This window comes from Mus pahari, chromosome 5 (assembly GCF_900095145.1).
Source record: "Mus pahari chromosome 5, PAHARI_EIJ_v1.1, whole genome shotgun sequence".
In the NCBI taxonomy this organism is placed as follows: Eukaryota; Metazoa; Chordata; class Mammalia; order Rodentia; family Muridae; genus Mus; species Mus pahari.
In genome coordinates, this window is record NC_034594.1 from 64,607,422 (window position 1) to 64,635,205 (window position 27,784).

Here is a 27,784-nt window from a genome sequence, read left to right on the forward strand (position 1 = left end):
GCCAACCGGAAGTAGCCGGGCCCTTAGCGATGGGACCCGGTAGAGCGGAAGTCACTCCGTGAGGCAGTGGCGACAGCGGCGGCGAGAGGATGAACAACAAGTTCGACGCGTGAGTGGCGCGTGGCCGACCCCGGGGCCCCTTCCCCCAACCGTCCCCCGGGACCGCTCCCGCCGGGGCCGGGCGCGCCCTCAGCCGAGCCGCTCGCTCCCGGGCCGCCGCGGCCCGAGCCTTCCTGCGCCCGCGGACCCGACGGGACCGGGAGAGCGCGGCCGAGGTCGCCGGGACCCCTGAGCCGCTGGACCCCGGCGCGGCGCGGGCCGGGGGAGGGGAGGCCGCGCCGCCCGGAAGGAGATTTTTTTTCGGACGCCCCGCCCTGGTGGGTGCGGGCTGCCGGCGGCGTGGAGGGGCGGGACCTCAGCGCTTCGGGTGTTTCCGCAGCCTTGCTGCCTTCTCTCTGAACGCGGCTTCCCTCCCGCACTCGCTCGCTCGGCGTCCCGGGAAGGTCACCTCTCCCTTCCGAGCCTCGATTTTGTCTTCTGCAAGCGGGGACGGTAACAGAGCCCGTGTCGTAGAGTTGGGCAGCTGCGATGAGGTAATGGGGCAGCCGCGCTGAGTACTGTGGCCTCTCGAGTACGGAATGCTTTTCATCTGAGATTCTTCCTGCTTCCTCTCCCCCTCCATCCCCACCCTCCACCACCCACCCCGTTCCTGTCTTTCAACTCTTAGTGGCTGCCCACCCCTGCCTTCATCTCCAAATTCCAGCAGCGAACAGTTGGGAAGTACAGAGAAGAAATATGTGTTGGGGTGGGGAGTGTGTGCGGGGGGAGAGAACATTCCCCTCTTAACGATGAAATCTTTTAGCATTTAGAAGTCATTTTCGTTTTCGTCTAGCCCCATTTAAGTTAGTGTTTCACAAGATTTGTATCCTTGGGTAGATTGTGTGCTCTCTGTGGTATGTAGTGATCTAATCTGGCTTATCATTCAAAGGCCTACAGTTTTAGTTTTAAGCCCACCAGCTGCTTGACAGTACAAAAGCCCCCCAGTGTGAGCCATTGCTCTCACCTCTGCAGTGGTTAGGATCGGAAGGACCAGATCACCTCTGAAATACTCAGAGGTCCTGTGTAAAATGCTGAGCGTGAGCTGTGAAGGGAAAGTGGACCCACTGATAGGTGGTGAAGCTGCAGGTTTTCAATACAGTGAGTTCAGAGGTGCAGACTCAAGAAGTACTGTGATGGGGATTCCAGCCATCCAGCCAGCTCTTCCTTAGGTTTGCATGGTGGCTGAGTGAGCTCTGCTTTTTGAGAGAAGCCCTGATGTCTTCTCCACCTTTCTGCTTAGCTGAGCCCGGCAGGATAGTAATCCATTGGTCTCCTGTCATAAGCCCTGCAATACCTAGCTCCATACCTGCAGCCCTTCCACCCTTCCTTTCCTATTGGAACAAATCAAACTGCATCCTAAGAAGATAGTTTTTAGGTTGCCTGTCTTGAATAGGGGTGGTTATGTTGGCCACTGTCTTCGTCACTGTTGCTGTGAAGAGATGCCATGACAAGGCAACTCTTTTTTTTTTTTTTTTTTTTTTTTTTTTTTTTTTTTTTGGTTTTCTGAGACAGGGTTTCTCTGTGTAGCCCTGGCTGTCCTGGAACTCTGTACCCAGGATGGCCTCGAACTCAGAAATCCGCCTGCCTCTGCCTCCCAACATGCTGGGATTAAAGGTGTGTGCCACCACTACCTGGCCAGGCAATTCTTATGACAAGTTTTTTCTTTTCTTTTTTTTTTTAGCAAGGCCACACACCTCCTAATCTTGGTAATCCTTTCCAGCAGTTCTGCTCCCTGCTGACTAAGCATTCAAATATATAAGCCTATGGTAGTCATTCTTAGCCTAACCACTGCAGCCACCCAGAGGCATCCCTGTGGATTTTTTTCCCTAACTTTTTAGGTTAGCATAGAAAGTAGCAGGTTCTATTAGGACACCTTCATCCCCACGCCTCCTGTATTCTCCTCCTTCCCTGTCCCCACTGAACTCGCAGTGAGCCCTCTCAGCTGGCTGCTTCTGGCTGCCCCGCGTCGGCTTCCCTACTGCGTGTATTACAGTCCTCTCTAGTTCCCACTAGCTTCTTCCTATTAACTCTGTAAACGAGACCTTGGCATGGTTTCTGATAGTTAAGGAAAAGGAGGCTTTTCAAGGTTAAGTAACTAGTGCAAGATAGCCTAAAGGGCCAGCTCAGGCTCACTCTTCTACTTTGTTCAAGTGTCTTTGCCAACATTTTGCTGGGTGGTTTTAATTATTTATAACTGAGCTGTTGTAAGGAGTAGGGTCTTTTAATGCCTGCCTTCTTTTTTTTTTTTAATTATTTATTTTGCATATGAGACACTGTCACTGTCCTCAGACACACCAGAAGAGGCCATCAGTTCTCATTACAGATGGTTGTGAGCTACCATGTGGTTGCTGAACTCAGGACTTGGAAGAGCAGTCAGTACTCTTAAAGGTTGAGCCATCTCTCCAGCCTGGCCTGTCTTCTAACTTTGCAATAAAGGACAAAAATAAAAGCTTGCTTTTATTTGAAATTAGCAATTAAAATGGTACCCTTGTCCCTGGTTTTGGTTTTGTCATTTCAGATTTTCTTGTGAAAACCCTGCAGTTTGTAGAATGTTGCTCCATATTTGGAGTCTGCACGCTTTATAACATCTCCCCAGAATTTCCCAGAATCATTCTCAAAGTGTAGTCTCCAGTGAGTGCAGTACTACGATTTGATGGCCACAGATTAAAGAGGCCCTCTAACCTCCTTTAATGTGTGGGCTCTGCCTCTTAAGTGTGACCAAAGCTGCTAATAGCTTTAAAGGGCGGTCATTAGACTCACCGTCGTCAGGTCTCATTGCCTTTCATGTTATTAACATGTGAAACTCTAAGATGCCTCTCAAGAAGTACAGCTGCAGCTGTGATAAACTTGGCTTTCAGGTCCTGGGTTTTGGAAGGCCAGGCTTGATTCGGTCCCTATTTTATAGGGTTCTCTTTCTGTCACTAGCTTTTGGCCTATTTTTAAGTGTTTCTAAACTACCTAATTTGATATTTGGAGATCCATCCATTAAACATGTTTGTTTTATGTTCATGCCTGTTGCTAGAGATAACAGTGGAAAATTAAAGTTCCTCCCTGCACAGAATTTGCCTAGTTCGGATGGTGTTGGGAATGAATTAACCTGGGCAGGAGCTTGGAAAGCTAACCCAAGTGTCACTTAGTCTGACCGTGAACTGGACAGGTTAGCCTGCAGAGTGCTGCTGCTCCAGTGTGGACTGTACCTTTAGGCTGGGAAAAGCAGCTTCTGAAAAGCAGGTCTGCCTTTGCCTTAGGTGCATGTGCAGAGCAGGTTAAAGTGGCCTAGGTATGGAGCACTCACTCTTACAATCCCAGGTGGGTGGATCTGTGTTTAGGGCCTGCCTGGTATACATAGAGAGTTCCAGGACAGCCATGGCTACATAGAGAAACCTCTTTTCATAAGACATGAGAGAGGGAGAGAGGTAGGGTCCTTGCCTTCTGTGAAGGAGGTGCTGGATTTTATAACCAGCACAGCCAAAACTAAAATAAAGGCCAGGGCATAAAAAGACAAAATGAAGTCCATTGAGATTCCTATTTGCTGGCTTAGAAAGGAGTCTGACATGGCTTCAGAATGATAATAGCATTGTTTCTTCTCTGCCTTAACTGTTTTTGTTTTGTCCTAGTAGTGACCAAAAGAAAACCACTAGAAAAGAAAGGAATATAACACTTTTCTTGGGCTGACAAAAATGATAAGTCCTAGGTGACTGTCTTCTTCAACCAAACTCTAGTAAAGTGGCCTCAGAGGCTGTAGTAGGAATTAGGAGCTGAAGAGAAAACAAAAGGGCTTGTGTCCCTAGAGGATGTACTCTACAGAAGGGTTGTTTGGGGCTGAAGCCGTAGAAAAATCCCTGAGATATTCTTGATCAGATGAACGGACACAGCGGGGTGGAAGGGGTTCTTTGGGAAAAGGCAGGAAGTGTTTGTAGACTTGCAAACAGAATGGCCCTTTGCATCCAGTTGAGGCTTTGTATACCTTATCTCTCCTCAGTTCTTTGAGGACAGGTACTCTGGTACCCGGTGAGCTGCTTGGTAAATGTTGGTAATTTTTAATCCATGGGTCTTGTGTCCAAGGCAGGCTCAATTTGAAAAGGAAACCAAGCAAAACAAGTTTAACCAAGGGAAAGAAAGTTTACTAAGCACTGGTGATACCTCTGAGCAGCAGACAGATGGCAGTGTCCCACTCTGCTTGTTCATCAGTTCTAACACATTTCTCTTTCTGGATTGCCTGACCCTTTTGCTCGAGTCTTGATTCTTTCATGGACCCTACAGCTGGCCTAGCTTCTGAATCCTTGGTCTTTGCTCTCTTGGATGAAATCAATGTAGAGAGAGAATTCTGTATTTTGATAAAAGGTTCTGAGGCCTAGGTTACTAGGCAGACCGGACTACCCTTTGCTCCTATGTCTTAACTAGTTGGGTCTTGACCAGGGTGGGGATGGGGAGATCTGTATCACAGGGAATGGCCGCATGAGATCTCCTGCAGTATGGCTGCCTGTTAGGCAGAGCAGGTAACCAACACATGACTAACTTATTCATCCTATTATTTATAGGTGTATTTTATACATTAGGTATTAAAGATTAGCAGAGAGAAAACAAGCAACAAACACCACCACCACCACTTTCTAAAATACAACTGTTCTACACCAAATTTCTGTGTCTGTGTAGGATGATGTCTGTGTTACAACTGAGGTGTTGCTGGGACCTGTCTTGAAAATGCCTGATTCCATTTTTCTGTACATACTGTCTGTCATAGAACCAAAAAGATGGAAAAAACCTGTGGGTGAATGGGCTAATTCTAGAGTGAATGCCATTCTGTCATTTTTTAAAGTATGTGTATAGAGTATAGAGGTCAGAGGACAACTAAGCAGGAGTAGGTTCTCATTCCAGTGTGTAGGTTCCCATGATTGAACTCAGTCTGCAAGCTTGGCCACAAGAGCCCTTACCCACTGAGCAACCTGAGCAGATTGAGCAAATGCACTTTTATCTTTGTGCACTAACCTGCTTGTTTTTGTCTGCATCTGGTGGGTCATAGGTGGTTTCATGTTTGACTCTACTTATGAGACAACACATCCACGCCTCCTTTTGTTTTCATTTAACCTTTATTCTGTGTCATCTTGTTTTGGGTGCCAGTGATACTGAGGTGAGGTATGACACTGCTCTAAAGAAACCTTATGTCTTGAAGAAGAAACAGGCTGGGAGGGTTTGCACCTTGAGCTAGAAGCGAGGTGTTTGTCAGTGGGAAGAGTTGTTGGAGAGGAGAGGAGTATGGCTCTGGACAAGACTCAATTTCTAAAGTCTTGTGAAAAGCACTTTGTGTTGTGTGCTACTCTAGAGGATAGGTAATTAGGAAGTTGGCTGTGGAGCATCTTAAGGACGCAGGTTCAATAACAGATTCACATCTACAAAGTGTAGATGACAGGTGGAGAGGAAAGACTGACATCAGACCCACTTATAGACTGATGATGAACTATATGACTGGAGAAGGATAATGGCCTAGTGTGGAGAGATAGGTAGGAGAGAGGTGGGAAGGAGCAGTATATACAGATGGGCAAGTTTAACTTTCAGATGTCAGTGGAATTATTTGTCCAGAAATTCTCATTACCAGTTTGTTTTTGACAACAAAAAACAGCTCTTTAACTGTTTGTTATGCTGTGGGGAAACAGAAAGCTGTTCGCTGGAGTTCATGGGGTAGCTAATTTAATAGTTTTTATTTAATATTCCTGGTTTGCTTTTCCTTTTGCCTTTCTCTCAGATATATCTCACAGGCCTGGGATTCAAGTGACTTGGGCTACTTAGATGGTGGTTCTATGACCTTGTGGTTTTGTTAGGTAACTCAAATAGTTTAGTCATGGAATGACATTATTTTGCTTTCTTATGTAGCTTAAAAGATGATGACAGTGGAGACCATGATCAGAATGAAGAAAACAGCACACAGAAAGATGGTGAGAAGGAAAAAACAGACCGAGACAAGAGCCAGAGCAGTGGCAAGAGGAAGGTATGTTTGGGGTGATGATACAGGGTAGTGAGCCTTGGTTATCTCATGGAGTCTCTCTGTAGCAGACTCCCTCTTTTGGAATCTGATTGTTCTTAAAACAAGGTTGGGGGGCTGGAGAGACTTCTCACCACTGTGCTCTTGTGCACACTCTACACATGGAGAGACGCAAGAAGATCGGGGACTAGGATGCCACTCTGTGATCGGTATAGTATAAGGTCTTGAGTTCAATCCATAGCACTGAAGAAAGAGGAAAGGTATGGAGAGGGAGGACATGGGTCACTAGGTGTGATCAAACAAAGCCTGGGAGAGATGTGTGGAAATGTCACAGTGAAATCCTTAGTATGCCAGTCTTTAGTAGTGGATGTTGGGGAGGTGGTGCTGGAGCGGGTCCATCATGTTATGAGAAAGGCAGAAAGTTGTGTTACGGCAACTTAGAATCAGTTAACCAGCAAAGAGTATACTGTGTGAGCAGACTTCAGAACATTGCAAATAATTGAAATTATGGTATTATTTTCAGTTGTGGAGGTGATAAATATACTTTAAAAACAAAAAAACCACTGTCTGGTTGTGTAGCCCTGACTAGCCGGGAACTCGATCTGATAATGAAGATGATCTCAGACTGACAGTTGCCTGCCTTAGCTTCCCAGTGCTAGAATTAAAGGTTGTGCCACCACATCTGGTAGGAGTAGCATTGTAAGATGTTTATTAGGAATCAGAGAAATGGCTCATCAGGCACAGGCCCGATGATGAAGTTCAATCCTCAGATCCCACAGTGAGAAGGGAAGAGCCAACTCTCTGAATGTTCTCCTTTGAGCCACACACACACACACACACACACACACCATAGCATAGCATAATGCTCTCACATTCTGTCTGTCATACACATGCATGATATTAATAAGCATAATTTAAAAAAACAAGGCGCTGAAGCGGTGACTTACTAGTTAAGAGCTCTTGCTACTCTTCCAGAGGACCAGAGTTTGATCTCAGGACCCATGCTAGATAGCTCACAAACCCTCCCCTGGCCTCTGCAAGCACCCACGTACACGCATGCATGTGTGCATGTATACATACACAAATAAAGTATATAAATGTGAATATAATATAAATAATACAATAAAATGGCCTTTCAGCATTGTGACCAATGAACTAAAAGTTTGCTGTGAGCTAATGTACCTTCTGTACTTCCCAGGCTGTTGTCCCTGGACCAGCAGAACATCCCCTGCAGTACAACTACACCTTTTGGTACTCTAGGAGAACCCCTGGCCGTCCCACCAGTTCGCAGAGCTATGAGCAGAACATCAAGCAGATTGGCACCTTTGCCTCTGTGAGTACTTAAGTTGTTTGCTGAACCTTGCTATGGTGCTCCTACCCGCATTTCTGTCGCTGTGTATCTCCTTTCCTAGTAACCTCTTAAATACTCTAGTTTCCATACTTGGCTGAGCTGTGTCCCCAAGGTCATGTTTGTTCAATCCTTAGGTCAATTGTTAGACATCCATAGGTACATGCAGGTAATTTATGTGTGGGAATGGTAGCTCTGATCAGAAAGGCATATACAAAAATTAAAAGGGGTTTGGTTTATTTTTATTGTAGCAGATATTTATTGAATATATACAGGGTATCATAAGAGAGACAGTTTATATTATCTATCCTCATGAAATTGGATTCTGATAAAATTATTTTTGTGGCTGCCATCAATACAGAGTTGTTCAGGTTCCTCACCCCAGCCCACCCTTACCCTCCCTCCTCTCTCTTTACTACATTTGTAAATGTGGAGACCCTGACTGCAGTTAACACCAGTATTGTCTTGTTGACCAAAGGCTTTCCTGCACCCCGATATGCGATGGACATGTTTAGTCTCTGTGCAGAATTGGTTTTCTCACAGTTTTTGCTGTGTAATACGAGGCTGGTCTGGATCTTGCCACAGTTCTCTCTTAAGTGCTGGGATTACAGATGTACAGATGTGAGCTAACACACAAGTCATCACAGTTTTAATTGTCTGCTATGTGAGAATGTTAGACTAATTTCCAAGTACAGTTGCATTGCAGTCTTTTTTTTTTTTTAAGATTTATTTATTTATTATATGTAAGTACACTATAGCTGTCTTCAGACACTCCAGAAGAGGGTGCCAGATCTTGTTATGGATGGTTGTGAACCACCATGTGGTTGCTGGGATTTGAACTCAGGACCTTTGGAAGAACAGTCGGGTGCTCTTACTTGCTGAGCCATCTCACCAGCCCTGCATTGCAGTCTTTATGTTAGGAACAACTGGTTAAACATTAGGATCAGAGAAGGAGCTGGGAAAGGCGTTTCAGGGTTCTGTTAAGTTAAATTTTTTTCCCCTTATAACATTAAGAGGTTTGCCATCAGCACCCTCAGTATTCAAAATAGAGCCTGAAGTCGGCTGTCATAATTCATGGCATTAGGAAATGGCCTGTGGTGGAAGCAGTTGGATCTCTGAGTTCAAGGCTTACAAGTATACAACTAGAACTAGTCAAGAAACCCTGTCTTGTTGAAAAACCTTAAAGGAAAAATAGAAAGAAGGAAGGAAGGGCCTGTGATACTAAATCCCTTCTAGAGAATAATGATAACATGAAACTCTTTTCAAATCCAAAGTAGTACTTCCAGTGTTGTTTTGTTTTTTTAAAGTTTCTTTTCTTCTTCCCCCCCCCACCCCCTCCTCTTCCTTCCCTTTTTAGAAACAGTCTCATTATGCTGGCCTAGAAGTCACTATGTAGACTAGGCTGGCCTTGAACTCACCAAGGTCTTCCTGCTTCTGCCACTATATCTGGCCTAAAGGTTTATTTTTCACTTTTGTTTATGTGTTTGGGTATATATGCATACATGCTTGTGGGTTTCTCAGAGACCAGAAGTGGATATTGGGTTCCCTAGAGCTGAAGTTAAAGTTGGTCATGAGCCTTCTGCTGTGGGTGCTAGGAATCAAACTCCAGTCGTCTGGAAGCATAGCAGATGCTCCTGACCATTGAGTCATCTCCTCAGCCCACCCAGATGTCTTTTCAAAAGTTGCACTGTAAGCCACAAGTACTGTTTCCTGACATGGAGTAGAGGCCGGGAGAGGACCTCTAAAGCCATTGGCAGCTCATTTTCTCATCTTGCATTCAAGAAAGGATCCACTCAACACAGAGCCAAGGACCAGCCCAGGTTGTGATGGTGTTTGTTTTGTGTCAGGGGCTTGCTAGATCTTAGCCTGCCTGGCTTGGAACTTGTGATTCTTTGGCCTCAGCTTCCTGGAGCCATAATCCACATTCCTGGCACTGGAATGCTGCTCTTGCAGAGGACCGAAGTTCAATTCCCAGGTAGCACATGACTTCCTGCAATGCCAGCTCCCAGGAATCTGATATCTTCTGGCCTGTGGGCATGTGCACATAGACACAGATAGATACACATAATTAAAAATAAGATAAATCGCCGGGCGTGGTGGCGCACGCCTTTAATCCCAGCACTCGGGAGGCAGAGGCAGGCAGATTTCTGAGTTCGAGGCCAGCCTGGTCTACAAAGTGAGTTCCAGGACAGCTAGGGTTATACAGAGAAACCCTGTCTCGAAAAAACAAAAACAAAAACATAAATAAGATAAATCTTTAAAATAAGACATCTTTCAAAGTTTAATGGTTGTTTCTTTTTATTTATTTGTGTGCACGTGTGCCCTCCCACCACCTCCGCCGCCATCCAGAAGCCAAAAGAGGATATTAGATCCCCAGATGTTGTAGTTACAGGCAGTTGTGAGCCACCCAGTGTGAGTGCTGGGAACCGAACTCAGGTCCTCTGGGAAGAGCAGCAAGTCCTTTCAACCTGTAAGCCATCTTGATTTCCAACCTCTGGGCTTTTTGTTTGGTGGTTGTTGTTTTTGTTTGTTTTTGATGCAAGGTCTCACTATGTAACTTCATCTGGGTGATCCATGTCCCCTAGCTCCTGAATACTGAGATTATAAGTATATAAACACATTTGAAAGAAAACTATAAATCTAGTTTTCTTATGTTCAAGGTAAATAAAGAAGAAACATAATCTTTCCAGCTGAGAGGAGGGGTGTATACTCCAGCCCTAGTTCAGCCTGGGCTGGAGTGTGAGGCCCTATCTAAACAAAATAAGAAAATTAGATTTGGGTCTACAAGTATATGCAGGTGAGGCCTTGTGTCTCCTGACACCCGTGAGTAGGAAAGGTTTTCAGGTGTGCGAAGCTGGTGCTGTTACTACATGGGAGGTGGTGCTTGTCAGCGTGGCCTCCTTTGCCGCCTCAGAGCTGCTGACAGAGGCCGGCAGTTTTCATAAGCTGTCTTTTTAGATTTTAAATATTTTATCTGTTCTTTCCCAGAACCTGCTAATGTCCAACTCCTTTATTTACCTATATTGATAAGTATGTTCCCTGAAATTCTAATAACCAAAGTTCTCCACCTTACACTTGCAAAACTACTTGTGATGTCAACATCAGAGTAGAGCTCTAAGCCATACACAAGCCCTAGAATCAGACAAGGAAGGCTTTTAATACCACATCTGTCCTTGCCCACTTAATATGTAATATATCTGAACTTGTGTTTCTCATTTTATAAATCACACAATGGAGGGAAAGATAAATGATGTGATGTCAAATAAAATAGAAGACCTAAAGTGTAATAAACATAGTCATCTTTGTCCTTCAAAAAAAAAATATTTTATCTGTATTAGTATTTGGCTGAATGTATATCTGTATCACATGTGTACATAGTCTGAAGAAGGTATTGGATCCCCTAGAACTGTGACTCACAGATGATAGTGAGCTGCCATGTGAGTGCTAGGAAATGAATGTGGGTCCTCTGGAAGGTAAACCAGAGAACTTGGCCCTGAGTCAGCTCTCCAGCCCAGTTTATTTTTGTATTGAAAGTGTTGTGCATTGTGTTTTATTTTGTCTTGTTTTGTTTTTCTTTGATTAAACTACTAGCCAGACATGGTAGTACATGCTTATAACCCTAGCACTTAGGAGGTAGAGGCAGGAGGTAGGTCAGTTCAAGACCAGCCTGGGCTACAAGAGACCTTACCTTGTCTTAAACCAAATAAAAACCCTATATGATAGTCTTCTTTCTACCCTGCTCCAAATGAAAATGTATCCCCCACAGAAGGTACCTGAGGCAGTATGCTTCCCATGTTTCTGTTCTCAGTAATACATCTTTGTGTGCATTCAAAGAAGAGATAAAGTTCTTGTACTCTTGGCTCTTCTTTCTACAGGTGGAGCAGTTCTGGAAGTTTTACAGCCACATGGTACGTCCTGGGGACCTGACAGGCCACAGTGACTTTCATCTCTTCAAAGAAGGGATTAAACCTATGTGGGAGGTAAGGACTGGTGTCTCTAGCTGCTTTGGGGAGCAGACTCATTTTTCTTTATTTATCTATTTGCTTTTAGTTTTAAATTCTGCCAGGGTTAAAAGACTTTTGAAGTTTTCTCTCAAAGCTGTAACACTATTTGGTAAATCTTGGAAGCCTGCATCTCTAGGAAAAGGCATAGATGCAATTGTATATGTTCATAGCTTATGGGTTTGAAGATGGTCCTCTCTTAGTTACTGTTGTATTGCTGTAAGAGACACCATGACCAAGGCAACTGTTATGAGAGAAAGCATTTAATTGGGGCTCGCTTATAGTTTCAGAGGTTTAGTCCATTATCATCATGGTGGGTAGCATAATGGCATGCAGGCAGAGATATGGTGCTGGGACAGCAGATGAGTGTCCGGATTCATAGGCAAAGGATGACACCCTGGGCTTTTAAACCTCAGAATCCACCTCCAGTGACACACTTGCCCTAGCAAGAGCACACCTCTTAATCCCGCTAATTCTTTAAAATAGAGCTACTGCCTGGTGACTATATATTCAAATTTATGAGCCTATAGGGGCCAATCTTTTTTTCTTTTTTCTTTTTTTAAAGATTTATTTATTACATGTAATTACACTGTAGCTGTCTTCAGACACTCCAGAAGAGGGAGTCAGATCTCCTTACAGATGGTTATGAGCCACCATGTGGTTGCTGGGATTTGAACTCCGGACCTTCAGAAGAGCAGTCAGGTGCTCTTACCCACTAAGCCATCTCACCAGCCCTATAGGGGCCATTCTTATTCAATCCATCTTAGGTGCTATCATTCAAATGGTGCTATTATTGCAGTAAAAGTTTTTTTTAATGCCCTTGTTCCCTTAGAACTAGTCTGTGTGCATATGTGCGTGCAATGCTTTTACTTAGTAGTTAGAGGATTAAAGTGGCAAGGGAAAAAACTTTAGAAGAACAGGAGACTGAAAGCAAGCTCTGATCTCTTCGAAGAGCTCTTTGACTGCATTATGGAACAACACTTCTACTCCAGGGCCAGAGCATTTTTCTAAGGAAAAGAAAAAATAAATGTTCTAGAAAATGTGAAAGATCTTCCCTTCCTCCTGGCTCAGTGAGACCTGTTCTTCCCATGCCCTTAGCATCCTTCTCCTGCGTTACGTATTACATGTTTCCCTCAGGCCCAGCTTAAGTGTTCCCTCAGAGGTTTCTACCCTATGCTCTCATCATCATCCTGTGTGCACGGTTACAGCAGTACTCATTAGGCTGTGTGGCTGTAATGAATTTGTTGTGTATCTCTACTCCATTGTGCCTGTGTTACAATCTGACCTTCTGTCTGTGTACTTGGTACTTAGTGACAGTCAGATTTTAGCAAAAAGTGATTATGGTCTGTGCTTGAAATATACTATTTCACTGTGATTCCTGAAATAGTTCAGATAAAAGTGGATTCTTGGGGCTGGTGAGATGGCTCAGTGGGTAAGAGCACCCGACTGCTCTTCTGAAGGTCTTGAGTTCAAATCCCAGCAACCACATGGTGGCTCACAACCATCTGTAATAATAAAAAATAAAAAAAAAAGTGGATTCTTTTAAAAGATCTATTTAGTCCTTTTAAAAAATTATTTAAATCAAGGATGCCTGCCTTTTTTTTTTTTTTTTTTTTTTTTGCTGTTTTTGTTCCCTATTTCTTCTCTCCTTAACATTGACATAATGTCAAATCGGAAAGTGGCCAGACTTTACTGGTCTGAAGTCTTCTTTGGTGTTCAAAGATGACCTTGTGGACCAGTAGTTTAACCTTGATGCTTTCTGTCTTTATAGGATGATGCAAATAAAAATGGGGGCAAGTGGATCATTCGACTCCGGAAGGGCTTAGCTTCCCGCTGCTGGGAGAATCTCATCTTGGCTATGCTCGGGGAGCAATTCATGGTTGGGGAAGAGATCTGCGGGGCTGTGGTCTCTGTCCGCTTTCAGGTAAGTCAGCCTAGTGTTCTTTCTTGTGTTGCCTCTGTTCTCATTGCTACTTCTGGTTGGTTTGATAATTTTCTCTGTTCTCCCTTAGGAGGACATTATTTCTATATGGAATAAGACTGCCAGTGACCAAGCAACTACAGCCCGAATCCGGGATACTCTTCGGCGCGTGCTTAACCTACCTCCCAACACCATTATGGAATACAAAACTCACACCGACAGCATCAAGTACGTGTTGGGGGGCTTGGGGGGGACAGGTCCCTGAGCTTAGCAGGAGTAGCTCCATAATTGGGCCCAGATGAATATTGTCATATATGACACTGACTTGTGACAGGGCTTTGACCACTTGAAGTTCCTGTTAGTGATGCTCCAAGGACCTACCAAGGTGCTATGGAGCAAAGGGCCCTTCTGTAGAAACCCAGCTTTCCTGCCTGGGCTGGCTTCATTTCTATAGGCTGTCTTGTCTTTCTTATGCTAACCACTATTTTAAAATGAAAGACAAAGCTCTTTCAGAAGTTTCTCGTGGCTGTTTTAAAAGACAATTATTGAACAATAAAATCCTCTTCCCTGCCCACCCTGACCCCACCTTTGCATGTCTGTTTAACCTGTTAGCTTTAGTCTGTTCTCTTTGTCTTGGGAGAGTGACTTCTTATCACGAATGGTGACTTTACTTTGTATGTATAGATCTGGAGTCTAGGTGAAGTACTGTAGATTGTGAGAGAGGAGAAGGGAAGGTAGAGACATAGGAAGAAGCAGCTTTGTATCCCACTGAAGACAGTGAGTGCTTTCCTTATCGGGGATCACTGGTGAGGGCTTCTCCTTTAGGGACAGTGACAGATGAGCTCAGGTCATTATGAATAAGTTGTGGGAGTGGCTTCCAGATTGTCTCAAAGGTGGAAGGAAAGCCACCTGGAGTCAGGTCTCTTTATGTTTATTGTCCTGAGCCAGTATGTGCCTTTAGCAAGTCTCTATGATTCTGCTGCAGTGTCTCCAGCTATAAGATGGGAGTCCAGAAATAAATAGTAAGGTTGTGGTTAGGTTGTTTTAATCTTCATAACTGAAGGTCCTCAGAGCAAGAACACTCTTACAGGACCAAGTATCATTGTTGTCATCATTAGTACAATGTCATCATCATGCCATTCCTATTCAAGACTGATAGTCAGACAGTGGTTGTCATCAGCAGGCAGACTCTGTGAGACTCTCTCCCACGTGTTCACATACGATGTCGTGGTGGAGTTCACTTATACCAGCTAGGTGACAGTTTTTGACAGTTTTGTACTGCCATGGGCATTGGTCCTATGTCAGATGGCTCTGACTCCCTGGAGCCACCAGTACTCATTTGCCATCTGTGGCCCTGGTTGCTTGTCTCAGTAGTCATGTGTCAGTACTGTTTTTCTTAGAGCAGGTCTGTCTTACACTCTGCTTCAGGACAGAGATAGTGTCTGCCCTCCTGCTAGGTTTAATCAAAGCTCAGAAGGTCTACATCTTTCCCTAGGATTCTTGTTTGCTGGGTTCCCATTTAACCTGGTTAGGAAAGGGAAAGGATAGTTTCCATTCACTCCCCACTGTTCTCCCTTTCTGATACCTGGAGACAGTTCATCTTGACTTGTAAAGTCCCAAAAACAGATCCTTCTAGGACCCAGGAGCCTCTGGGACTCCTGCCCTGCAGCTGTAGCACCCTCCTCGAGACCCAGATGCTACTTTCCCTTGCTCCCCACTCTCTTTCCTCTCCCAATGAGCTACCTTTTGCACTTCCACTAGAATGCCAGGCAGGCTGGGCCCCCAAAGGCTCCTTTTTCAAAACCTCTGGAAGCCGCGATTGAATGTGCCATGACCCTCTCCCTCTCTGGATGGCACCATCATTGAAGCTGGCATCATCGGAGTCTCTTGTTCTGTTGGCGTGCCACCTGGAAGACCCTTCTGTCCTGGACAAGAGGAACGGAAGAGCATGTTATCCTTTGAGAACAGGCTGACAGCAGCAACTACTACAACAGCTGAGATCACAAATAAATGGTGCTAAACCAGCTTGTCTCATGCTCTTGCTCTTTACGGTGCATCAGGATGTGGCCTCTGGATTGACCGTCATCATTTTCAAGGGATGGCACACAGACTTCTCCATGCAGGGCCATTCAGGGAACACAACTTCATAGCCACAAGCCCATTGTATAGTCATATGGCACTTTATTTTCCAGGACTGTTGTGGTCTGACATTAAATAATGAGATGACATCTAAAGACCCAACTGCCTGGTGCTCACGTGTACTAGTTTCCATCCAGTTAGACTGATGGCTGGCCCAGAGTGGCGGCTGAGTTCAGGTCCAGCTTGAAAGTCTCTTAAGGTTGGAAAGGGGTATCCTTGGCTTTTCTTTGCTAACTTCCATTTGCCTTTAGTTCATAGAAATCTCTTGCTTGGAACTAAAGCCCTGCTTCTGTCTGTCTGGCCATACATACATACTTTTTTGCTTTGTGCTAATGGGGTATTCTCTCTGGTGCCAGAGCTGCTTGGCAACCTCCTCCGTTTCCTTGCAGAGTAGATTGTCTTCCTCTTTGGTAGTCTTGCTTGGTGAGAGCCCTTCGTTCTTTCTAGCCCAGGGTTACTGTGCCAGGCTCTAGGGTGAGAGGTGCCTTCATCTTGGGGTGGGGGTGTGCAGTCGCCTTTGAGGTAATCTGAATGTACATGTGCTAGCCTTGTGGGTACTATGGCTTTGGCTTATGTGTGCGGGCAGCTTGGCTTGTAGACCATTAACCTGCATGGAGAGTTTCAGCAAGCTTTGTTAGCCGTCCCCAAAACTAAAAATTAAAAGGCATTTTTGTGAACTCTGGGTTGTCTGAATGGAAGGTAACTGCAAGGTTGACTTTTCCAGAGTGCTTAGTCCAATCTGACAGCAGCACACTCCTTAACTCCAGCTGGCTGACTTAGCCCTGTTGTGTGCCCAGGAGTCCACAAAACACAATGACACCTTAGGCTAGGTATCCTGGGGGTACTTATATCATCGCTGCTTTAACACATTCTAACATGTCTAGAAAAGAGATTTGCTGAAATGCAGAAAGCCTGTGAGGCTTTCTTGGGCCTCCTGCCTTATCTTTCACTGTGAGGTACATACACATCAACAAGCTCGATGCCACTTTCCAGAGCTAGAGAGTATCAGCAGCAGACTGAGCTAAGACCCCTTCAGATCCCAGCTATGTGTGAGATGTCAGTGCTGCTCTTGCCTGGGTCTGTTCCTTGTGGTTTTTGTTTGAGCCAGTGAGCAGCATCTGCTGAGGCTGGAGGAAGAGCCAGCAGTAATGATGGTTTCCCAAGTACTCTGGAGGTCAGGGCTGCTAATAAGCAAGGGCATGGTTTGAGGAGTGGTTGAGCTTCACCAAGCATTCCTCCAGCTTGCTGTGTTTCAGCCCAGTTTCTAGTGTCCTTCACCTGTCTGTCTTTCCAGCCTTCCCTGGTCACCCTGCCTGTTGCCATTTCCTGCAGCACACCTGGATGAACCAGGAAGTAGCTGTTGCCCCACAAAGAGGCCGTTTTGCTTGGTCCTTGTGTTGCTACCTGTCCCTAAGAAAGATAAAGCTTATTCACTTGTTTGTATCAGGTCACAGCTCTGGAACTTGCCATGTAGTCCTCACTAGCCCCCAACTTCACCTCAGACTACTGGGATTTAGAGGTGTGAGCCACCATGCCAGCTCATGCCCAGCTTGTGGCTCCTGAATGAAGCAGATTTGAGTTTTCATAGGTTTGGGTCCTTACATCAAATGGCGCACTGCATCCTCTACTTGGGAAAGGAAAACAAAAAAACAAAAAAAAACTACCACAGACAGAATCCTGGGACCACTAGGGTACTGGTGCCACAAAGGCAGTTAACACATCACTGTCTTGTGAGAAAATTGCTCTTCGGAGTTGTCTCACTGTATTCTTTGTGCATCTGGTCTGGAATGGCAAATGACCCTCTTTCCATAATGGAGCACAGTGCTGGAGAAGCTGATGGGAGGTCTCTGCAGAGCGTAAGGGAGAAGGAGAGAGAGATCAAATTGTGGAGACTTCCTTCTAGCTATCATTGTATTTCAACATTGAACTTTAATATACAGATGAGGGCCAGCTCATTCACTGCCTTAGTGCAGTCATAACCTGGTGATCCTGGGCCACTTTAAACTTAAAGCTGCCTGACCTTGCATTGTGCGCTATGCCCAGACTAGCAGGAGGCTGACCCCCTTTCTAGTGAGGGCTGGCTGAGAGCAAGGCACTGGTGCCTGTAGGCTTTGGGTGGAGATTGGGAAGCAGGGATCTCAAACAAATGAGATCTCCCTGTTGTGAGAATTTGCTTTCTGGTGAGATAGGATCAGTGGACCTTAAAGAGTCTTTCTTGCTGTCACTGGAATCTCCTCAGAATTCTCAGTGGGATTCGCTGTCTTAATCTTTGGTGTGTTTCTAGACACTCAAATCATAAGGCAAATTTAGGATAACTTCCTCTTTAAACAAAGAGCGTTTTAAAGTTACCTGATGTGCTTGGGCTGCCAAGTGGAGGGACGGTGACTAGAAATTCACACCTGGCTGGCCTCTGAGGACAGGAGTGGGTGCACCAGAGCTCACAGCCAAGTGCTTTATTTCCCTGAATCCATGCAAGGAAATTTCCAAACCCAGAATCCTCATGTCTGAGCTTAGAAAATAGGGAGTCAGTTTAGTGTGCAGTGTACTAGAGGAACCTCTGCAGCCTTCCGAGCCTTCACCCAGGGAACCCTTGTTAGGCAGAGTTAGTAGGGACTGGCCCTTCTGGAAACAAAGGGATAAATGAGATGGACTTCAACCCTGCTGTGTGACCTTGTTGACCTCTTAATTACTTAAAAGTAGAAATTAAATCTTGCTGTTAGGTTCCCAGGCCGTTGACCAAGTATTGGATTTTCACTTGTCTTCATTGAGAGTAAAGAGGGAAGCCGTCTCCAGCATCCCTTAGGAACCACAGAACAGCTCATCACTGTGTCTCCAGAAAGAGCTTGAGAATTGGCAAGTTCTGGCATACTTCTTGAACAGTCTTAGGTTTTCCTGTGACCATTTGTTATAAAATAGTAGCTTTTCTGAAAATTAAAAAACAAAACAAAACATAAATGCTGCTATTCTATAGAATAGAATATATAGCGTACATTGCCTAGTCCTTTATTAGTAATCTTACTTGATTTTGAGATGTGGTCTCCCAATGTAGTCTTGGCCATCCTGGAATTCACTATGTTCCTGTGTTTCCCAAGTACTAGGATTAAAGGTGTGTGCCACCTTTGAAGAAGAAAGCCTGCCTAGAGTACCTGGTAATGAAATCTACTTTAGTACTAAAATACTAAATGTGTAGTGAGAGGCGGGGTGTGTTGTCACTCAGTGCTGTTGCTACCTTAATTGTCTGGCCTGTAGTGTAAGCCTTTAATCCCAGCACAAAGGAGGCAGAGGCAAGCAGATGTTTGTGAGTTTGAGGCCAGTCTGGTCTACAGAGCAAGTTCTAAGCCACCATTAAGTTTTATATACAGTGCCCAGGAGAGTCACTGCTTTCAAACTGAAAAGTGGGTAGGGCAAAAGGGCGAGAGAAGTTGAGGTGCTGAGAGCTTCTAGAACCCTGGAGGAATCTGATTTTCTCCATGCAGCAGCACGGAGGCCTGTTGTGGAACACTGGCTGAGCTGTGTGTGTGTGCGTACGTGCTCCCACCACTCACACCCAGCTCCTTCCTAGTTGCAGTTCTGAGTTGTGTTCCTCACATTTATGGTAAGCAGCATGGAAGCTGTAATGAGCTCTGTTAACTGAAACTGCTAGCTGCCACGACCCACACATCTTAAATCTAAAGATAAGACTTACCCGGTGCTTTCAGAAGCAGGTAGAATCTGACTTACCATCTTGAGTTTTAAAAAGCTAGAATCTTGGAAAGGTAAAAGCAGAGAAGATGACATATTGCTGGGTTGCATCTTTAGACAACATAATGCTGGTGGATCCTTGGCTATACCCTGATGATCAGGCCTGGCAAAGAATTGGTTTCTGCTACCTGGTTCCCAAACCCAGTGCAACAAAGGCAAGAACTGTTGTCCTTTGCTGAAACAAGATGGAAGTATTTGTGGACATGGCAGAGCTTCGACTCTGACTTCAGTGACCTCCCCTTCGTCGCTGTTGAAGGAGCACTGGGAAGTACTCAAGGGAGTAGTGAAGGCTAGACTTCCTAGGTAAAGCAAGCTGAAGGTACCTGCCATCTGAGAAGAAAGCCGGCTGGGACCCTCACTCTTGGCCCAGCTCCTGTTTCCAGTCAGCATGGAGGGCATCGAGGTGGGAGGAGGGGTGATGGTGTCTGCTCTGTTCTAAGCGTTTGATCTGAATGTGCTGTTGTTTTTGTCTCTGGTTTACCAGGGCCTGGGAGGAGTTTCATGGCCTGGTGAACAGCAGCGGCCGCTGATCGGACGCTCCCCCTCTGTCTCTCACACTCAGGGTAGGGCCTTGTCTACCTTCTCTGTAACCCCATGATATACCTCTCAGCTATAGGAGCCCTCTCCCCAAGGGGATGCCCTCTTCCCATTTGCCTCCAGTCTTGCCTCTGCCAGCACTGCACCTCAGGGAACCGTGAATTCCAAACTGCCGCCCTGGATGCTGTGTCTCATGGTTAACCCTGGAAAGGTCACCAGACCTCATGCTTCTACGCTCCCGTTTGACTGTGCACCAACAGATCTGAGCTGTCTTGAGATGCTAACATTTCATGAGAGTAAATATGCATCATATCTTCTTGTTCAGTTCAGATACTTCCCTTTTTTAAGCCATCTGCCAGTGTTTTGTGGCCAGAGGACAGTTCCGTAGACCTCTTGTTTGCTGTCAGCTATGGGGAAACAGTCAACAGACAGGTGAATTTCAGGGCATGACAGAGATGGGCCCCAAAGCAGGGAAGGCTGGGCCAGTTCCATCATCTGCCTGCCAGAGTATTTGTACTTCATCAGGGGAGTGTCTGGCCCATGTCTGTCATTAGCAGAGAAATTTGGGTAAGTTTGGCTGAAATTGAAGCAATATTTTCCTCAGAGAGAGCCTCTTCCTAGACCACAAGCTCCATATGTCTCTGTAGTCACTGCTTGAGAAGCCCCCCTTACTCTAGGAAGGAAGTAAAGGTTTTCCAGACAAGGAGACCTGCCGCCCTCAGATGAGCTAGAAGAGGTGACACTGAGGAACAGGAGCAGGTGAATGCATGTCTTGGTGCTCTCTGGTCCGCTGTGATCTAGGGAGACCAGCTGCAGGGTTCCTGAAAGTGGATGGTGTTTCCAACCCTCTGAGTCTCTTTGTAATTCACCACTGTATATGTCAAGCTAGCTGGTCCAAGAGCTTGCAGAGCTTGTTCTGTGTCTGCCTCCCTTATGGCGATCACAGACTTGTACCACCCCGCTGGGCTTTTTACATGTTCTGGGAATTCAGACTAAAGTCCTTATGCTTATACAGCAAGGACTTGGCCCACTAAGCTCATTTTTGTTTTATTGAGACAGCATTCATGTAGCACAGACTGGCCTTGAACTCATGTAATTGAGATAACCCTGAACCTCTAATTCTGATCTTCCTGCTCCACCTCCCAAGGGGTGGGATCGTAGGGATGAGCTAGCACACTGAGCTCCCTCTCTGAATCCCTTCTTTATAGTCTGATTTTGTTGTAAATTAAGTTCTGTCCAGGTGTAGTGCTTTATACCAATACTCTCAGCAATTCGAAAGCTGAGGCAAGAGGATTGCTAAGAGTCTGAGACCAGCCTGAACTACACGGTGAGTTCAGGGCCTGCCTGGGTTATGTTGAAATCTTAGGTGTCCTCCCCTGCCTCCAGCCCTGCAGAAAATCTTTACAGTAGAAACTTAAAATGACTTCCTCCTTAGCAGACACTAAATTCTTCCAAAATACCATTGGTTTGTTTGGAAAGGTCATATTGCTTAATAATTACCACAGTATATTTTCTCTCTTTGTGGCCCCTCCTGGGCTTCTTTATGCCCTTGCTGCTTGAGGTGTCCCTGAAGCACGGGCTTAGGGGTCTGCGAAGAACATTGTAATTTATACCCAAAAGACACACACACATACACACACATACACTCCGCATTGGTGGGTCTTACCTCACCCAGCTTGAAAGCCCCTCCTCATATTTGACCTCTGTTGTTTGGGGTTTGCTTTTGGTGACATGGTCTAAGATGTAGATACCTCCTGCACGGACACCTTAGCTTCTTGTCCCTTTCTTGCTTCGAATGGATTCCCCTCTACAAATTGATCATGTTCTTTAGAGAAATTTGATAGAAAAACTGCTATTTAAATAATTCTAGCGGAACAGGGTGGCATACACCTATAGTCTCAATATGGCAGAGGCAGGAGTATTAGTGAAATTCAAAGCTAGTGTGGGCTACATAGTATGACGCTTGTCCCCACCCCTGTAAAAGAGTAAAGGAAGATGGTAGCTCATACATATAGTCCTAGCATGTGGGAGATGGAATCCCAAGGGTCAGGAGGTCAGGGCCATTGTCCTTACAGAGCAAGCTCAAAACTAACTTGTGCTGCGTAAGACCCTGTCTCAACACAAAAACTTAAAACCCCTTATATGCATACATCTTAAACTTCAAATATTTTTCCCAAGTTACATGTTTTATATGTTTGCATATTCTATTATTTTATTTAACTTTCTTTATGGAGCCAGGCTTGTAATAAAGTACCGCTAAGTCAGAAGGAGCGGATCCTGGTTACCTGATGACTAGGCTGGCATGGACAGAGCAAGGGTTGTTGGCAAGTGCAGCGGTCACAGTGGTTTAGTAAGAGATGAGATTGAAATTCACTCCCTTTGAACCTAGCTTACAATTGTGCTGAATCTTCAGGGAGAGAAGAAGCAGCCAAAACTGCTCACCAGATTAGACTGCTCATAGCCAGGGGTAAGGGCAGGCATACTCAGGGTAATAGGCCATTTTGACCTCCTTTCCTATGCCACTTTCCAGAGCAGAAATTTGGGTGGCCCAGCACTCACCTGAGGACCCAGGGTCACATGTCACCACAGAGCATTGGGTGCACACAAGACACTCCCAGAGAGAAAGACAACCTTGTGAGGAAACCACTTTGCCCCTCTTCCCAAGGGAGTTAATTCCTGCCTTGGACCATTGTTTCCAAAGTTAGAACTTGAATTTAAAAGTGACTGTTTTGAAGCAAAGAAAATTAGAAAGTTGTTTGAGAGCCCGGCATGGTGGTGCATGCCTTTAATCCCAGCACTTGGGAGGCAGAGGCAGGCAGATTTCTGAGTTCGAGGCCAGCCTGGTCTTCAGAGTGAGTTCCAGCCAGGACTATACAGAGAAACCCTGTCTCAAAAAACAAAAAAAAAAAAAGAAAAAGAAAGAAAGAAAGAAAGTAAGTTAGTTGTCTGAGTATTTGGACAACAGTTTTCCCGGAGGTAACTGGGAATATGAACTTAGGAACCAGTTTGGGTGGGAATCTCTAGTGTTTCTGGGATCTTAAGACAACATAACTTACGGTTCAGAAAGATTCTTCCGATTTCCCCTAGAGCTATGGGCCTGGGTGCTCATGTGTCCTGTATACGCGGCATATATGTCCTATATACATCACAGCTAACTGCTGCTGGTCTGCTGTTCAGGTGATTGGTTGGGTTTTGTTTGGCTTTTTTTCTTTCCGTGGTGTTTTGTTTAAGCAGAAGCACAGAGATGGGTGTGTGATGGTACTCACCTGTAGTCTTGGCACTCAGGGACTGAGGCAGGAACATCCCAAGTTTGAGGTTGACCAGGTCTACAAAGCAAGTTCCAATTCAGCAAGGACCACATAGACAGATCCTGTAATCACTACAACAAAAGAAAGAAAAGGACAGAAGTGCAGAAGAAGCCACTGATGGCCTCTGACACTTCCTGCCCACCATCTTTCTTTCCCTGTCACCTAACTTCTTGCTGTATAGCTGGGGCCTGACTGAATGTAGTTCCTAGCTAGTCTGGGGAAAAACATGCCTCAGGCTAAATTTGGCACTAAGTGTTCTAAACTTTAACTGTTTCTAGAAAGACTGGACCACAGCCATAGGTCCTTGTGCCATCCACCTGCTTCAGACGGTCCTGACAGAGCAGACCACCAACCTTCGCTGCTCTTTGTTTTCCTGTTTGTTAACTGCCTGGGAAGCATCTCCTGGGTTCTGGCTCTCCCACTCTTCTTCCTTTTCCATCTTGCAAATGGACTTCCAAGTGACAGGAGGGACTGATTAGGTGTTCTTACTAGGAAGAGGCTCCTGAGGGGAGTGACTAGAGCAATACTGATTGTTGAAGGAGAGTGGGCAGATTCTGCAACAGGCCTGCACAGAGTAGCCATTTCTGGCCCAACCCTAGCACAGATCAGTATTTACCTGAGCTCCTCTTTGTAGCCCCTCAGCCGTGCTGGACCCAGCGCCTCCTCTGCTACCCACCTTATCCAGGGGACAGCGCCTCCTCCGCTACCCACCTTATCCAGGGGATAGACTCTTTTTCACCTCTCTTCCTGAGCTGACAAATTCCATCACTTTCCCACTGCCCCACCTTTCTGTTCATCCTTCTTACAAGAAAGGTAAAGTCAAGCTTTATCTGGGCATACATGCGGCTCTGAGAGGGGAGAAATGGAGCAGAGCAAACTTCCTGTGTGGTCACTTCAGTATGTGGCATGTGTGTATAGAAGAGGTGTCATCTGAAATGCAGACTTAGTGACATAGCACACCAGCTAAGTGTTCAGAAAGAACCCCTGGACACCACCTCCTCTTGCTTTCCTCTGTGGTACCACTAAGACTCCTTAGCATCTTTTGTTGGCCTCTGTCACTCAGAGGAATCTGTCCTTTGAAAGGTTTGTATACCATTTAAAAAGACGGTTGCCTGTTAGCCTTGTGTTCAGTTCCTTAGATGAAAACAGTTACAAAGGTCATAAAGTTGTTAAGGGTCAAATGTGTCGGAAAAGAGCCAGTGGACGCGGGCAATCATGTCCGTTTCCTCCAGTTCCCCTAGAGCAGCTCACCCGTCTCTTGCTGTACATAAGAGTTGATGTCTGGTTGTGGAACTCTCAGTCGCTTGCTTCCAGTAGCCAGTAGCAGGTGGGACTGACTGGCCAAATAGCTGCCTGAAGATACTCCCTCTTCGGTGTTTATTTACTGTGGGCCAGTTGCCTAGTTAAACGTAGCAGTGTTAGGGAAGAGCAGTTAAGACCACTGCACTACAATGACCCTTTACAATGAACAGGGAATTGACCTCAGAAGCTTCAGAGTTCCCAGCGAATTTAAATGCAGAGCCCTGGGCTGGGGCAGAGACTGCTTGATTCTTAAAGTCCCCAGCTGGGAAACCCTTGAGATTTTTGAGATTCAGATGGTATGACCTGCTGGGCCATGGCTAGATTTCTAATGTGAGGAAGGTTGTCAGGGCTGCCTGCACACAGTAGAAGACACATAAGACACACGTCGGGAGTACCCCACGTTCCCATGTTCCTCTTTCAGGGAAGAACTTTCTGATCCAGGTTATCGAGGTACACTCTGGAGATGCAGTTGTGTTTTAAATGGGGCTTGTGGGTGTGGTTGGATTTGTTTATTGAACGGTCTGATTATGTATTCCTCCTCCCTGTTTCACCTGCCCACTTGCCATTGGGTCCCTGTTGTCCTCCCTTATGTAACCGTGTGTTTCAGCATTTCTTAAAGTTTATATATACAAGCAAACACATGCATATGTAGCCTTTCTTCTCTCTCACCTTTATTGAGGGTGGCAGTTGTGTACCAGAGACTGTTAATCAATCTTGGAGATGTCTCCATATAAGTTCCTTTTTTCTCTTTAAGGCTGCAGTATCCCACTGTGAGACTGTGCATGCATTAATAGTTCACCTGCACTGGGGGAGTTACTAACCTTTTACCTTGCTAAGCAACAGGCTGGAAGTTTTTGCACGGACTTGGAAGGCAGGCTGCCGTTTGGCTTTAGACTGGCAGGGAAGGGCTGGGTCTGGAGAGCTGGTCAAGTCCTCCCCCATATGTGTGTGCTTATATCTAGATGGCCCGTATATTGAATACTCTATTTTCTCCCATTTTCTCTTTCAGGGACAATTCAAGCTTTCGAAATACAAAAATCACATTGTGAAAGTGCACAAGCTGGCAGTAATCCTTTTCTCTTTGTGTGTTTGTCTGAATTGGATGCGAGGCTCAGGCAGTTCTTCTGTCTGTTCACTGAAGGGGTATACCTAAACCATGGGCTCCCCTTCTGCACTCGTTCCTGGAAGACGGACTCTGCTAAACACCTTCCAGCATTGCTGACCTTATAAAGTGGGAAGAATGGGGAAAATGTGACTGTGTAACAGACAAACACTTTTTAGTGGGGTTCTGTGTGGGAGTGCAGCTGTCTCCTTGCTGTGTACTATCCAGATGCCTCTTGGCATCCTGTTGTACTCTCCTGCTGAGCGAAGGACTTGATGACCGACCACATGTATGTGCCCTATGCTGGGTCTGAGCTGAGTGTTATCAGTATTATGAATGCTTGCACATCCAGGAACAGCCTCTGCTTAGAGTTGAAGAGAACCAAATGCCTCTTCCAGCTCTACCGTTATTTTGTGTTCCCCTCCCCTAAGTCCACCACTTTGAACATGTGTTAAGATATGATGACAGCCTAGGATTCTGTGTCCTTTGCGCCTTACACCTCCAATGGGACTCTTCTTCTTGGGCACGGCAGCACTTAAATTGTGATCCCAGGCAGCACAGGTTTTGCTGAGAAATGCTGAGGTTTCTGCCTCTAAGACAAGCTGGAGAAGAATGCAGGTCAGTGAGAAGCCAGATTACAGTGAGGTCCCACGTGTGGGGTTGGGCTGAGGGCAGTGACTGAAACCAGCCTCCCATGTGAGCAGGACCTGTGTGCTGAGCATGCCCAGTCGGGCTTGCATGTCTGTCATAGAGGAGGAAGCAGTGGCTGGTCAGTGCCACATGAAAACAGTGTGTAGAACCCACAGTGCTGAAACAATGAAGAAATGGCAGCCTTGCTGAGTGCTTTCATTTGATGGCTGTGTCTGTAAGCTGTGGTTGGAAAAAACTTTTGGTCCTTGACACCTGGATGTAGACAAATTGTCCAGATCCCTCGATGCCCGGAAGGCTCCTCCAGGCATGTCTTCATCAGAGAAACTGACTTTGGGAGCCTGAGGCCAGAAAGGTCAGGAGTACCCAAGACCAAGGAAGAAATGGGCAGTTGCAGCAGCTTCAAGTGCTCTGTACTGGGCTCTTGTGAGCCAAGATGGCAGTACCTTAAATTAAGGCCTCTCTTTAAAGCATATCCCTGAAGCCTGGGTGGGGTTCCTCGGCCTCAGGTCTCAGGAACTCTGAAGGTAACAGCATCTCCTCGTGTCCTGATGGACACTCTTCCAGCTTTCCAGTCACTGCTGGTTGGGAATGCCCTCCCCTGAAAGAACAACACAGGGCCAAGAGGGAAGGTGTTTCTGATGTGGGTGAAGCTATCTGAGAAGAAAATCCAACAGTGATTGAAGCTCCAGGAATCTGATGAATGCATTCTGGGGTGGTTGTGAAGGGCTCCGCAACACCAGAGCATCATTGACTGTCAAGGAGACAAAGGCTGCCTCTGGAGGCTTGACGAAGCAGGAGGCCTCCACATTTGCCTATGTTCATGTCGCCTCGAAAATTCCAAAGAGCAGACATTTGGACTTGCCTTCCTTTGGGCATCTCGTGTGTGTGTGTGTGTGTGTGTGTGTGTGTGTGTGTGTGTGTGTGTGTGTACATGTACAATGTGTATGAGTGGGGCCTGTGTCAGGTCTAGTGGTCTGGTTAGATGTTTGTTTGCCTTTTTAATCTCATTTGTTCAGATATTTGAATCTCTTGTGTTTTCTAGAGCTATTTGTCTTTCCCTGTCCTCTTGGTCATAGTATTTGACAGTTGGGTTTTTTCCCTCCCATCCAAAGTGTGCTCATTAGAGGGGTTCTCACTGTCGGGCAGCAGCTTAACCCCAGTGTTCTTCCAGGTGCCCTGCCTAACAGCTCAAGGGGAAATTGAACGCTCAGTTTACCCAAACCACCCACTTTTTTTTCAAGCTAGCTGGAGAATTCTCTCCATTTATTTTGACTCCACAGGCCTCTGGTAGGCCGAGATACCACATAGTTACGGTTGTGGTATCTGTTCTCCAAACTGGAGAGGCCCACCAGAGCCAATGTGACCAGCAAGATAGTTGCTGCTAGAAGGGGGAATGATGTTCGTGCTGTCCTCCTTAATGCCTTCATGGCCCACTCCTCTCAAGAGCCTTTCTCTTTGTTCTTTTGTTCATGTTTGTATATTTTCCCTGTGACACTGGCAATGGGGTACTTTTTCATCCAGAGAAAAACTTGTCAGTGCTCCCAAGAATGAATTTCCAGGGATTTGTGGGAGGGGAAGGAGCAGGGCCTGTGGCAGCGAGTTTTCGTGTTGCACTTTGAGAGGATTGTCTACTGCAGTAATAAATGGAAAGTATC

The 27,784-nt window shown here is 45.7% G+C and overlaps 1 protein-coding gene across 5 annotated transcripts; it reads left to right on the forward strand.

Moving 5' to 3' along the window:
- On the forward strand, positions 1-27,784 carry Eif4e2 (eukaryotic translation initiation factor 4E family member 2). Of its 5 annotated transcripts, XM_021197983.2 has the most exons (8): positions 22-109; positions 5,971-6,085; positions 7,278-7,412; positions 11,303-11,407; positions 13,200-13,352; positions 13,441-13,577; positions 19,714-19,792; positions 25,386-27,784. In XM_021197983.2, exons 1-7 carry the CDS (start codon positions 90-92, stop codon positions 19,757-19,759), a joined length of 711 nt encoding a protein of 236 aa, XP_021053642.1. In that variant the 5' UTR covers positions 22-89; the 3' UTR covers positions 19,760-19,792; positions 25,386-27,784. The 5 variants fall into 5 exon arrangements, with proteins under 5 accessions (XP_021053640.1, XP_021053643.1, XP_021053642.1 ...); XM_021197981.2 differs by lacking the exons at positions 19,714-19,792; positions 25,386-27,784 and adding an exon at positions 15,111-15,373 and having other exon boundaries at positions 1-109; XM_021197984.2 differs by lacking the exon at positions 19,714-19,792 and having other exon boundaries at positions 7-109.

Bases quoted from the DNA above. Each gene is read 5' to 3' on its own strand.
- Eif4e2 (XM_029538662.1), top strand. From the start codon at position 90: ATGAACAACAAGTTCGACGC. The intron at 6,086-7,277 runs GTATGTTTGGGG...TGTACTTCCCAG, and splicing joins AGAGCAGTGGCAAGAGGAAG to GCTGTTGTCCCTGGACCAGC. The intron at 13,353-13,440 runs GTAAGTCAGCCT...GTTCTCCCTTAG, and splicing joins TGGTCTCTGTCCGCTTTCAG to GAGGACATTATTTCTATATG.